A 14,831-nucleotide genomic window follows, 5' to 3' on the forward strand; every position below is an offset into this window, starting at 1 on the left:
GGAAGGCACCTAGGATGTTCTCAAGCGGTGAGTGTTTAAATGAAAGGGTGTTTGTACTGTGTGTAAAAGCCTGACAGTATCTGTGAAGGTTTACGGGAGGCTTACTGTGCCTTTAAGAGAAAAGGCCTTCAGATTACTTCCAAAGTTATACCGTAAGTTCATGCGTTACAAATAATGTTACCGCGCACGAGGACTGCCTTCACTTTGCAAAAGAAAGTGTTTTCAAATGTTAATTACATTTCGTAAAATAGGCAAAGAATGAGAATTTGTTCTGAAAATTAGCTTGGCCGGGTTACTTCAACTCAGTTACGTTACGTCCCTTGTCTGTGTACGTGATGAACGTTACTAGGCGCCGCGTCATAAATGGCACGATCCTTCTACCCGCTTGGCTGCACTTCTTGACTAATTTTTGTTTCTGACACCGGAGACAAGCAGCGATCTGAACCGCATGCACTCACTTTGATTTGATTAATTACAATACTTGTGGTGCGTTTGAAGCAAATCCTGCCGTGTGCGTGTTGTATCTACAAGAATATCGTAACAAAGTAACACCAGTGTCTATTTGTCATCATCTTAAGAGCTAAATAAACTAGTTGCTTGCTATCCATTCATCTCTCACACAAAAAACACATTTCAGAAGATCAGAAAAGAGACCAACAAACTGGCAGCTAGACAGGTCACACACACACACACACACACACACACACACACACACACACACACACACACACACACACACACACACACACACACACACACACACACACACACACACACACACACACACACACACACACACATCAACAAGGACGTTTTTAATGCTCTTGTTCGCATTTCGAAAACATTCCATTCTGTTCACGTAGACTCGAGTGTTACATTAATTATGACAGGTCTGAGACATGCTTCCGTCTTTGTAACCTACTGTCAAACTAAATGTGTCAAAGGGAAGTAACCGTCATGTATGCAATTGCTTCGCACACAGGTCAACCGGCATGTCGTTTCCCACTTTTTTTCCATCCCGCAAACAAATAGTTGTGCTTGTTGAAAGGTCGGTTGACGACTGAAACGCTACTTCAAAATAGTGAACAGATAGTTGTTTTAAATGTAGCTTATATATATCATGAGCACACTGGTCCACATACCCAGTTGTGGGTGTACCAAAGCACGGAGTGTTTTCAGTGAAATATGTTAGCAAACAAAACAGGGGTTTGTTTTGTGCGTGTGCATATGTGTGTGTGTCAGTGTGTGTGTGTGTGTGTATGAGCGCGTGCGTGTGTGTGTGTGTGTGTGAGCGCGTGCGTGTGTGTGTGTGTGTGTGTGTGTGTGTGTGTGTGTGTGTGTGTGTGTGTGTGTGTGTGTGTGAGTGTGTATGTGTGATTTTATCTTTCCAAAACAGGTAATTTCATTTTAGCAATCCAGCCTAGCATTCTACTCTTCATTGTTTTCTTAAATACTGCACCCAACAGTTACTGAAATGAGGCATTGCTGTTGCATGAATCGCAAATAAGGCATCAACACACCTGTAAACAACAAAGACACCGGCACAGACTCGAATCCTATAGCAGCAATGCTTGGTGTATACATACTTCATCGCCAGCCCCTCCCCCCACCCCCCCACCCCCCCACCCCCTTCAAAAACTCAGCGTCGCACAGCAAAACTCCTTTGAGTGGGTTTATTGCAGACATAAAAAGCGTTCAAGAAGCTTTTTAAATCTATTTCAAATATTTACATTACCACCAGTCTTGTTGTTATCAGCAATGTGGCTTCAAGGTTAGAACAGAAAAGGCGATAACATGAAGGTCGTCTTTTCGGAGGATCCAGTCAGCTGTAGTAATCTGCACGCTATAGGCACTTGATGTGGGTATAAACGTGGGAGAGGGGATGAGGTGCCTTTAGGGGATACCCTGCATGGGGCGTACGACGGCAATTAACGTTGCACACTGATACAGATTACAATGTGTTTCGTAGTGTATGCACAATATTATGCCACTTTGAGATACCGCTCAAAAATTGCGCTGCCTGTGGGGTGTAAAGTGTCAATTAATTATATATTGAAAATAGAATGCATTATTTGGCATTCTTCCTTTTTTTTGTGCACATAGAATTGATTTATGTATTCTTTGCTTATACTTACATGTATACTATACAAAGAATGGTATTATATGTTTTAGAATCATTATGCACATGCCAAAATCCTCACACATAGAATTACGTTCTTTAATATAGAAAGTATTTGTTTAACTTAGGATTTAATTCTATGTTATTGAATGTTTACTATAGAATTAATGGACTAATGACGCACCATACTTCCAAGAATTAAAATATCAAAATGTACACTCGTGTGTAATTAGTCAGTAGTGCTCGTAGAGAAAGATGTGGGCTTGCTCGTTCTTAGAAGAAGCTCGATCCGTTCAGAAACCGCTAGGTGTAAAATTACACCCTTGTCACAAAATCACCAATAAGCTAAGCGGAACATTTCGGCCTTTTCTCATTGACAATTGTTTACTGACTTCGTTCCAGCAATATTATGTGCTTTGTAAAGCAAGATTCTGCTATAATGTCGACGTACCACGGGGAACCCTTCCACGCTCGGAACAAAGTTGTACTTCGAAAGTCAAGTCCCTCTAATGGATTTTCAAATAAATGATGTTGGAAAGGGTGCAATAAAGAGAAGTCTGGTTGATTCTCTCTGGGGATGTCTCTTGGCGTGCATGCCCTCAAACGGATCGTGCTGAGAATCTAGGCTTTTACACCGCTTGAAAACAGATGTATGATCTGTAGATATCTCCTGTTTACGCACGACCCGTCTCCCCAGTTTTGATGATGTCTGATCCAGGGTGTTCAGTGTCGATTTTTAGACGTACTGAAGATTGCACAAATCATTTTGCCCAGTCACTTCCGCTAAGTCTTAATTACTCTTGTCGTCTTTGGTTGGCGCTGATCGATACACCTATCTGTTTCGGCTGCAGTTAACAATGCTTTCTTCATTGGAAGTCACACAGAAATATCGAACAAAAAGGAATGAAAGAAAGAGAAAAAGAAAGAAAGACAGAAAGACAGAAATAAAAAAAGAAAGACAGAAAGAAAAAGAAAAAGAAAAAAAAAGGAAAAAAGAAAAAAAAAGTCGCGTAAGGCGAAATTACTACATTTAGTCAAGCTGGCGAACCTCACGGAATGAAACTGAACGCACTGTATTTTTTCACCAAGACAGTACAGGTTTGTCAATCCCCGCGTGAAGGAAATCGCTCACCTCCCACGTGCAAAACGTAGTAATATTGACACGCCAGATTAGCGCGGTAGCGTATTGTGCTAAGCAGGAAAGCGCGCTTTTATGTATTCTTGTTATCTTTCTGAGCTTGTTTTGAATACAACCTGGGACTGGGTGGCCGAGTGGTAACGCACTTGCGCTCGGAAGCGAGAGGTTGCGAGTTCGACCCTGGGTCAGGGCGTTAGCAATTTTCTCCCCCCTTTCCTAACCTAGGTGGTGGGTTCAAGTGCTAGTCTTTCGGATGAGACGAAAAACCGAGGTCCCTTCGTGTACACTACATTGGGGTGTGCACGTTAAAGATCCCACGATTGACGAAAGGGTCTTTCCTGGCAAAATTGTATAGGCATAGATAAAAATGTCCACCAAAATACCCGTGTGACTTGGAATAATAGGCCGTGAAAAGTAGGATATGCGCCGAAATGGCTGCGATCTGCTGGCCGATGTGAATGCGTGATGTATTGTGTAAAAAAATTCCATCTCACACGGCATAAATAAATCCCTGCGCCTTGAATATGTGCGCGATATAAATTGCATACAATAAAAATTTTAAAAAATTAAATAAATAAATCCCTGCGCTTAGAACTGTACCCACGGATTACGCGCGATATAAGCCTCATATTGATTGATTGACAACCTATCATATCTATGTTTTTGGAATCAGGAAATGATAAAGAATAAGATGAAATCATTTTTGGATTGATTTCTTAAATTTTATTCGTAAGACTAATTAATCTATTTTCCTTAATTGTGATCACATTTTAAGAGTAAACATGACATATGTATATATTTTTAGATTCAGAATGTGATGAAGAATACAATGCAATCAATTTTAAATCTGTTTGCAAAAAATCGATTTTAATGACAACTTTAATGAGCAAACTCATTAATTACATTTTAAGCCTCCATGCAATACCAAAGTCCGGGCTTCGTCGAAGATTACTTGACCAAAATTTTAACCAATTTGGTTGAAAAATGAGAGCGTGACAGTGCCGCCTCAACTTTCACGAAAAGCTAGATATGACGACATCAAAGACATTTATCAAAAAAATTATAAAAACGTCTGGAGATCCCATACTCAGCCAACATTTTACAAAATACCAACAAAGGTTTGTTTGGATATCTGATGTATTCATTTCATTGATCCGAACAAAACAATTTCAGTATTAAATGTGTTCGCTGCGTACCTGAAAATAAACTTTGCATGCATGGAACACAACCAGCTTGTTCGTGTGTTTGTGCGAACATCTCTGTGAAGTTACTTTCTATAGTTTATTCTAACACTTGGTTGTCGTTGTTTTGTTGTTGTTGCGTATTTTGATGCTGTTGCGTATTTAGTTTTTCTTGTTATTGATCGATTGATTGAACGACTGGGTGACTGATGGAGTAAATTATTGATGGATTGATTTGATTATTCATTGTCAAACTCTACGTATCCAAATTAAACGTTAAATACTATATTAAAGGTTAAATTGAAAATAACTTATTTCATCTGAATCATAACATGTCTTCGTGGACAAATCGTGTTTTGTTCCTAACAGGTAAATCATCATGTCAAAAGATAACATTCCTCTCGGCATTTGACATATTGTGGGAGTAACAACAAGGTGCAATTTCTATGTGTCACTCTACACGCAAGGTTAGTGCCCTTGGCCGTATTTCTAAATATACATTATTAGCTCGTTTGTGGTTATATCTCATGTAAAGGTTGTTTATGACAGCTGAGCAACGATGACCAATAAAGATCGCTTCCTTTTTGTGCAAACCATAATGTCAAGAGATCCATCATTGATTATTTCAGGCTTTTGCGTATATTGCAATTACATACCTTCTTCTCTTGAACAGCAGCACACACATGCACACAGTGCTGACACATATACACACAGACAGACAGACAGACTCAGGCACAGACCGACACACAGACAGACAGACCGACCGACAGACAGACAGACATACGGACGGACACACACACACACACACACACACACACGTACACACACACACACACACACACACACACACACACACACACACACACACACACACACGTACACACAAGATCGTGTGGCTCGCTTGCAAAATGCCGGCGACGTAATGATCAATTACGAACATCTTAATGGCAATATCAAAGTTCATCCATATTCCCAACAAAGCTGCTAACACTGTTTTTAGCTCCAGCTTTTGTCTCAATGACGATGCTGTATTAATCATGAAGATTTTGATAAGTGAGAAGGATTACGGTAGCGCTATAAAATGTAAATTAGTTTGACTTTTTGTGTTGTGATATTCTATTTAGCAGACTAACCCTGCCACCCACCCTTTCTGAATGACAGGTCATGCGTATGTGTATTATAATTTTCGCATGTGTAAAAACACACCAGCTACATTCCCCCCCACACACAAAGACGTTACAGCTGTCGACGTCTACTACAGGCTGAGAAAACAATCCTATCATGGCGACAGGTGGTTGTCTTTTTGATCTCCGTTAACAACAGTGTTTAGAAGCATTTAAATCTGGCCTGAGGCTGAAGACTTTTCTTTTCCCTAAATAATCCTCAGACTACGGTGCCCCGCTACCCCCCCCCCCTCACCCATCTCACCCGAAAGCCTAAATCAGATCATTTGTTTATAGCCATGTACATGTGGTGTTGTTGTTCTGTCGGCGACGCCATTTGTGGTGTTCTTGTCTCTGTTTGTTCTGGTGGTTGTTTGCCGGGTGAACGCTTCTCAGTCAAACGCAATAAAAGTGAGTCGAGCAAGCGAAGTCATTTCTTGTTCTTTACTTCGCAAAGGTTCCCGCTCGACTGCCGAGATCTTTCACAAGTCTCGCGGTCTCACGTGATCATACAGGCACGCATCTTATTAGTGCAATGCGCAAAACAACCCAAACAAGCGTGCAACAAATGTCATGGACAGTCATCGTCTCACATACACCCCCCGGGACATGCAACGGCGTCCCGACGTTGACCAAGTATAATCAACGGCCAAATGTTACAAGGCAAAGAATTTTGCACAAACAATTCTTTACCATCAAAAGAATTCTTAAAGACAAAAACGTATGGCAAAACCACAAAGACAATCGTACGGTACATCAATGGGAAGCCACACTATATCCAAAAGAATATAAACTGTGCACAACGCTTGCCAAAATATAGTGTGCAAAATGACAACATATCTACACACTGAAAACCATCACACTGAAACCACAAGTTATGAAAAAGATCCCCAGTCAATTTCATTTAAGCCTTTGTCAAAAACGTTTAGGCTAAAAAGTTACTCTCTAAAACATTCGTCGTGGCCAAATACATTCACCCTTTTCGTTACAACCACCAAAAGCAACGAACGTACACCACAAAAAAAAAAAAATTATTAAAAAAAATCAGGAAATAATGTACATGTCCGGAATTTGTCTCATGGCAGCAATCTTCTTCATTTTTTTATCTTTTACATGCATACAAAAAACACACAAGCACTCCTAAGAGTGCCTTGAACATACCATCAAAATTAAACTGCAATAATAATAATAATAATTCTCTTTATTTATATAGCGCCTTATCCGAAGTTCAAAGCGCTTTATGCCGTGTGAGATGGAATTTTTTACACAATATATCACGCATTCACATCGACCAGCAAACCTCAAGCCTGTTAGGCGAATGTTCACCTTTCGCGGCCTTTATTCCAAGTCACACGGGTATTTGATGGACATTTTTATCTATGCCTATACAATTTTGCCAGGAAAGACCCTTTTGTCAATCGTGGGATCTTTAACGTGCACACCCCAATATAGTGTACACGAAGGGACCTCGGTTTTTCGTCTCATCCGAAAGACTAGCACTTGAACCCACCATCTAGGTTAGGAAAGGGGGGAGAAAATAGCGGCCCGACCCAGGGTCGAACACGCAACCTCTCGATTCCGAGCGCAAGTGCGTTACCACTCGGCCACCCAGTCTTCCTGTTATCTCCCAATCACAAAAACAATGTAGCCTTGACTACCATTGATTTCATTGCAACATCAAATCTTGGAAAAAACAAAAACTGAAACAAGTTCAGCCCAATAACACCAAAAAGTAACGCCCAAAATAACACAATATAATCAGTCAAGTCAAGTCTGACTGGTCAAAGTCAAAATTTCATACAGAATCAACCCAAAATGTCATGACACAGAATTTCTTGTCCACTTAGGCATCACCCTACCATTAATCATTCCACCTAACCTGCACTCCTTTCATTTTAAAATGTCTTATAAAACAATCCCTAATTATATCAACAGTTCAAATATGTGCCAAGTGTACTCTGGTAACTACCTTTCTTGGGGGAAAAAAATATTATGTAAGCGGCGAGAGCCTGCCGTCTACACCATAACTAAAACTATTTAACAAAAATTCAAAAAAATTAAAACCAAACTATCACCCAAACAAATTTCTGCACAAATTTTCAAGTACCAAAATAACACCAAAAAGTAACGCCCAAAAAAACACAATGCACAACAAAACACTAACAGGTTATTGTCGCGGACAGTTGTATGTAGTTATAAGGTTCCTTGGTCGGGCGTTGCTGACAGGTACCTGTGTCAAGGTGGGAAGACCGGTAGCTGGGCTTAGCTCAGTGATTCGCGCCTTGCACGCTTTGCACGCATTGTTCACGGTAAGCTGCGCGCTATTTGTAGGGTTCACCGTTTACCTGGTTGCTGACTGAGAAATTCATAGGCATTCTTTTTTCTGTCTCGGCCGAGACCAGATGTTTGTTCGAACGGCTTCGAAATTCGTGTGTGAATTGTCGTTTGAGTTCGAAGTTATTTTCAGTAGTAATGTACGTCTACTGTGGACTTTGTTAAAGTCGGTTGCGTAAAGTGCGCGATGTTTTTCATTAGCCTGTGTGAGGTAAGTCAAATTTCTTGGTCTAATTGGATAGACTTTTGTCAGTTTTTGCTGAAGGTGAATTAGCGGCCGGTGGCAGGGGACAGGGAACCTACATTAGTTACCAGTTGTACTGTTTTGTCTCGTCTTTGTGTTGTTGTAAATAGTGTTCATCATAGGGTTTAAAAGGAAATCATTATAATGGTAAATTATATCGTAGAAGGAAACCAAAGTTTAGTCATTGTGCTTCCTCCTCATCCCTAATAATGATGTCTATTGGAGGAGGAAGTCACGTGTCTTATATTTTTGGGGAGAATATTGACTTTGGCCTTCTAGGCTTTCAGTGTTTACTGTCGAAGACAGACCGGACGGGAAGGTGCGAACCCTAGCTTCACAGCATGGAGGAGGCACCACCACGCTGCTGCTTGAGCAGCCAGTTTGGACTCTCGCATCGTCACCCCCACGCTGCTGTGTGAGCAGCCCCTCTGGATCTTCTCCGAGGCTTCATTACGCTGTTTTGAGCAGCTATCTTGTAACGTCACAGCGGCGTAACCACGCTGCTGTTGGGCAGCAACATCGAACCGGCGCCGTCGCTGCAGAGTGTGTGCCGTGTGACAGCTCTTAACTGGGCTGATTCTCTCACCCCCGCGACAGAGACGCAGGTGTCGACCCGAGGGCGCACCCCCCCCCCCTGAACTCGTCGAACGTGTAGATAAGTACTTTCTTACGATAGATATCATTTATGGAATGAGGAGGGCCTTTATGACGTACGTGCTTTGTGTTTGACTATCCTGATTGTCTCGTATGTCGTTTGTTGACATTATTTTGACTGTTGTGTATTTTCTCATGTTCATTATGTTCATCTTCATGTATTCGTGTTAACCCATCTATCATTCCATCCATCGTCACCCCCATATTTCACCCAACTGGGAACTATTAAATACTTTCATTTATTTACATTGGTGTTCTGTGAGTGCTGTGTGGTGTGGCCAAAGTTTTTGTGTGAAAAACTAAACATGCAAACGTGCATGCACGCGACAATGGCGAGCTTGCCAGGATAAATCCTCTTAGAATTCAAGGAATTCACTTCATTTTTGTCGTTGGCCACACTTCCCATACACTGGGCACTGATGTTGTTTAATTAGCTTTTGTTGTTGTCTGGTAACCTTGTGGGTTCCCTGTTCTTGTTGCCAGTCAGCTGTGCCTTGTTTTGATTTTTCATGTTTTGGCTAACCGTTTGCTAGTTGGTTCTTGTTTATGGAACTTCGTTCTGGTCGTGTTCTTGATGATAGTGCTATCATGGCGTCTAGGACGGAAAGTAGTTCGGATAGGATTGCTAGGTGGCGTTCACTTGCTGAGGAGCTAGGTGTTAAATCTACCAGTATTCCTGAGTTTATTGCCGAGCGAATGACCCGTGAAGATGCGGAACAGGCTAGACTAGAGCTAGAGAAAGATGAGAAACAGGAAAAACTTGAACTAGAAAAGAAAGCTTATCAGGACAAGCTAGAGCTGGAAAGGGAAGCTTATCAGGACAAGCTAGAAGTAGCGCGTCGAGAGACTGATGAGAGAGTTAAGTATGTTCAAGCTCAGCGAGAGACTGATGAGAAAGCCGCATATGAACGTACTCAGATGTTTGAAGAAAAACAAAGGCAAGAGAGAGAGGAGCATGACCTTCGCATGCAACTCCTGCAGAGAGAGTCGGAAAGTAAGAGGGTGAAGAGAGGAAGTAGGGATGGAGCTGATAATGAGGGAGATTCCTCAGGTGAAGAAGGGTCTAGTGACCTTCGTGGTTTTCGGCCTTCCATACCGATGTTTGATGAGAGCAAAGAAAACATAGCTACTTGGTTGAAAAGGTTTGAGAGAGTCGCTACCTTGTACAAGTGGAAGAGAAATACGTGGGCAACTAGGGTCTCGACTAGGTTGTCGGGTAGGGCTGTAGAAGTGTACAACACTCTTGATGATGATAGCGCAGACGACTATGACGGTTTGAAGGTCGCGTTGTTAGGCCGCTATCAGCTCACAGCCGAAACCTACCGCCGTCGTCTCAGAACCTGCAAGAGAAAAGAACATGAAACGTTCAGACAGTTCGGTGCTCGCATTGAAGAGAATTTGACTAAGTGGCATGAGCTTTCCGAGATCACAGAACTGAAACAGTTGGTTTTGCTGGAACAGTTCTTGCAGACCCTGAGCGCGGACATGGCCGCGTACGTTAAGGAGAAAAAACCTCAGACGTTAGCCGAAGCAGTTAAGTCCGCTGAGATTCATTTTGAAGCACACCGTGACAGTAAGAAGTTTTTTCAGCATGATCGTGATCAGGGTGGAAAGGCTGGCGTTGGTGAAAAGCAGAAAAGTGGAGATAACTCAGTTGGTACATCCGGTAGGAAGTGTTTCATCTGTGAGTCCCCCAAACATTTGGCTAGAGATTGCCCCAAGAAGAGCAAGTCGACGGGAGCGGTGAATAGTGGTCCTGAGAAGTCTTTACCGCCCGTCAGTGTACCTACTTTGTGTACTCCCTGTAGCCAGCAAGACTACGACCCGAGATGCCTGGTTGTGGTAGATGGTGTTGCAGTGGAGGGGTTGCGTGATACTGGATCTCAGGTTTGTGTCGTGAAGAGTTCATTAGTTTCCCGGTCTCAGTTCACAGGACAGGATCTTGAGGTTTCTATGGCTGAGAAAGACATCAAGAGGCGCTATCCAGTGATTAAGGTTCAGGTTGATTGTCCTTTCTACACTGGTGAGGTTGAGGCTATCGTCATGGATACACCTGTTGCTGATTTCATTGTAGGTAATCACGCCCGGCTGGGTGACTCGATTGTTCTTCCAGTGTACGCTGTGTCCAAGGTTGTGTCAGTTGTCACTCGTGCTCAGGCTGCCGCTGAAGGGAAGAAGTCGACTTTGTTACATGTTGCTGCTCCAGGGCTAGAAACAGTCACCCCTGAGCAGTTGCATGACCTTCAGCGGAATGATTCGACTTTGAAGAGTTGTCGTGAGGCGGCAGATCGCCGAGACGTCAGAACGTCTGGTCACTCCGGTGAAGTTGGGTTTGTTTGGAAGAAGAAGATTCTGTACCGTGAGTATCGCGGTGGTGGTAGCGTCTATACTCAGGTTGTTGTTCCCCAGCAGTTGAGGTTAGGTGTTATCAAGTTGGCCCATGAACCGCCTATGGGAGGTCACATGGGTGTCCAGAGGACACGTGATCGAGTTTGGCAGCAGTTTTTTTGGCCAGGTATGTGCGCAGACATACGTCGCTTTGTGTTGTCTTGCGATCAGTGTCAGAAGGTTTCTCATAAGCCACAGAAGGTACCGTTAGGTAAGATGCCTCTCATCGATACGCCGTTCGAGCGTGTGGCGATCGATCTGGTGGGTCCCATCATCCCTGCTTCTGAGTCTGGTAACCGGTACATCTTAGTGTTTGTGGACTACGCTACTCGGTACCCGGAAGCCATTCCATTGAAGTCGATTGAGGCTGTGAAGGTTGCAGAAGCGATGTGGGCAGTCTGGACTCGAGTAGGAATTCCCTCAGAGATTTTGACAGACCGTGGTACCCAGTTCATGTCCGAGGTGATGAAAGAAGTGGAGCGTTTGCTGGCCATCAAGGGTTTAGCGACTACTCCGTACCATGCGCAAGGAAACGGATTGGTGGAACGGTACAACGGAACACTCAAGACCATGCTACGCAAGCTTGCTCAAGAGAAACCGAAGCAGTGGGATCGCTACATTCCTGCACTCCTCTTCGCTTATCGTGAAGTTCCACAGGAGAGTCTGGGATTCTCTCCCTTTGAGCTTCTATACGGCAGGACAGTGCGAGGACCCATGTCTGTTCTTCGCAACCTATGGACGGAGGAGCAAGTCGATGAACAAGTTCGTACGACTTCTGAGTATGTGGTTGACTTGAGGAACCGGATTGAGGGAACCTGCAAACTGGCGCGTCAGAATCTGTCAGCTGCTGCACAGAAACACGCGGAGGTGTTCAACCGGAAGACAGTGCGAAGACAGTTCCAGCCTGGAGACAAGGTTTTGTTGCTGCTGCCGCAGAAAAAGAACAAGCTGCAGTTGTGTTGGCAGGGACCGTTCGACGTTTTGGAGAAGAAAGGCGAGTCAGACTACAGGATTCGGATCTACGGGCGTGAGAAGCTGTACCATGCCAATCTTCTCAAGTTGTACAGAGACCGACAAAACACTGCGGACCCCTCAGATGGGATACCCACCGTAGCGGTGGCGGTGGTTGAAGAAACTGAGGAGATGATTTCGCCTGATCGGGAACTACCCCTGCCCTGCTTGGAGGGCGAAGAAACGGTGAAGGACATCAACCTGTCTGCTACACTGACTGCCGAGCAACGACGTCAGGTGTTGGAGATTGCGGAGAGGCACGAAAGAGTTCTTACTGATGTCCCCCTTCAGACGCCTTTGGCCGTTTTTGACATGACGGTGGAATCCGCGAAACCGGTTCGAGTGAAACAGTACCCTTTACCTTATGCCAAGGTAGAGACCATCAAGGAAGAGGTGCAGGCCATGAAGAAGTTGGGTGTTATCGAACCGGCTGCTTCTCCCTACAACGCCCCTGTTGTGCTCATCCGCAAGAAGGATGGGAAGGTTCGCTTTTGTGTGGATTACAGGCGGCTGAATGATGTGACAGTCTTCGATGCTGAACCACTCCCAGATGTGGAACACCTGTTCGCTGGTTTGGGTCGAGCGACTTACTTCAGCAAGTTTGATCTTTCCAAGGGGTATTGGCAGATACCCATCCGAGACGACGTCCGTCCCATGACCGCGTTCACCACTCCGGTAGGCCAGTTCCAATTTACAGTCATGCCGTTTGGACTGAAGAACGCCGTGGCTGTGTTTTCCCGTATGATGAGGGCTTTGCTGGAACCGCTGGGGAGGAACGACGTTCATAACTTCATGGACGACATTCTGGTGGCGACCGAAACCTGGAAGGAACATTTGGCTGCGCTGGAGGCTGTGTTGCGGCGCCTTGAGCAGGCCAATCTCTCTGCCAGACCGAAGAAGTGCTTCGTTGGGTTCGAGGAGTTGAGTTTCTTGGGTCACGTGGTGAGGAAGGGTGAGATCTTACCTGAGGACAACAAGCTGCAGAAAATTGATGAGGCTCCGGTTCCAGAGACCAAGAAGCAAGTTCGGGCGTTCCTTGGTCTAGCCGGATACTACCGGAAGTTCATCCCAAATTTCTCTGCAATTGCTCTGCCGCTCTCTGATCTGACAAAGAAGAATTCTCCCAACACCGTGGTTTGGACAGCCGAGTGTGAGAAGGCATTCAGGGCTCTGAAAGCCAGGCTGACCTCAAAGCCAGTTTTGCAACTGCCGGATCTGTCGCAGTCATTTACGCTCCGGACGGATGCCTCTGATCATGGACTGGGAGCTGTGCTTATGCAAGAAAAGGATGGCGTGTTCCACCCTGTCGCCTACGCCAGCCGGAAGTTGTCCCCCCCGGAGAGCAAGTACTCCACCATTGAACGTGAGTGTCTGGCCGTTGTATGGGCTACCCAGAAGTTCCAGCCATTTCTGTACGGACAGACGTTTGTGTTGGAGACAGATCACCAACCACTGCGTTACCTGCAGACAGCAAAGGTGGTGAACAGCAGGCTCATGCGCTGGAGTTTGTTGTTGCAAGCCTACAGTTTCACAGTGCGGGTGATTCCCGGTAGTCGCAACGTGGGAGCCGACTACCTCAGTCGGGCATGCGTTGAATAGGGATCTTTTGCCGTGTAGACAGATGTCTATGCTTAACTTGGGGGGCATTGTCGCGGACAGTTGTATGTAGTTATAAGGTTCCTTGGTCGGGCGTTGCTGACAGGTACCTGTGTCAAGGTGGGAAGACCGGTAGCTGGGCTTAGCTCAGTGATTCGCGCCTTGCACGCTTTGCACGCATTGTACGGGACGTTCACGGTAAGCTGCGCGCTATTTGTAGGGTTCACCGTTTACCTGGTTGCTGACTGAGAAATTCATAGGCATTCTTTTTTCTGTCTCGGCCGAGACCAGATGTTTGTTCGAACGGCTTCGAAATTCGTGTGTGAATTGTCGTTTGAGTTCGAAGTTATTTTCAGTAGTAATGTACGTCTACTGTGGACTTTGTTAAAGTCGGTTGCGTAAAGTGCGCGATGTTTTTCATTAGCCTGTGTGAGGTAAGTCAAATTTCTTGGTCTAATTGGATAGACTTTTGTCAGTTTTTGCTGAAGGTGAATTAGCGGCCGGTGGCAGGGGACAGGGAACCTACATTAGTTACCAGTTGTACTGTTTTGTCTCGTCTTTGTGTTGTTGTAAATAGTGTTCATCATAGGGTTTAAAAGGAAATCATTATAATGGTAAATTATATCGTAGAAGGAAACCAAAGTTTAGTCATTGTGCTTCCTCCTCATCCCTAATAATGATGTCTATTGGAGGAGGAAGTCACGTGTCTTATATTTTTGGGGAGAATATTGACTTTGGCCTTCTAGGCTTTCAGTGTTTACTGTCGAAGACAGACCGGACGGGAAGGTGCGAACCCTAGCTTCACAGCATGGAGGAGGCACCACCACGCTGCTGCTTGAGCAGCCAGTTTGGACTCTCGCATCGTCACCCCCACGCTGCTGTGTGAGCAGCCCCTCTGGATCTTCTCCGAGGCTTCATTACGCTGTTTTGAGCAGCTATCTTGTAACGTCACAGCGGCGTAACCACGCTGCTGTTGGGCAGCAACATCGAACCGGCGCCGTCG

At 44.6% G+C, this 14,831-nt stretch overlaps 1 protein-coding gene across 1 annotated transcript; it reads left to right on the plus strand.

The window, feature by feature from the left end:
• Positions 1–9,421: 9,421 nt before the first annotated feature.
• Positions 9,422–13,831, plus strand: LOC138954219 (uncharacterized). Its single transcript, XM_070326120.1, has one exon. The coding sequence runs from the start codon at positions 9,422–9,424 to the stop codon at positions 13,829–13,831; it is 4,410 nt and encodes a 1,469-aa protein (XP_070182221.1).
• Positions 13,832–14,831: the final 1,000 nt, after the last annotated feature.

The sequence above is a fragment of the Littorina saxatilis genome, linkage group LG2 (genome assembly GCF_037325665.1).
Source record: "Littorina saxatilis isolate snail1 linkage group LG2, US_GU_Lsax_2.0, whole genome shotgun sequence".
Lineage (NCBI taxonomy): Eukaryota > Metazoa > Mollusca > Gastropoda > Littorinimorpha > Littorinidae > Littorina > Littorina saxatilis.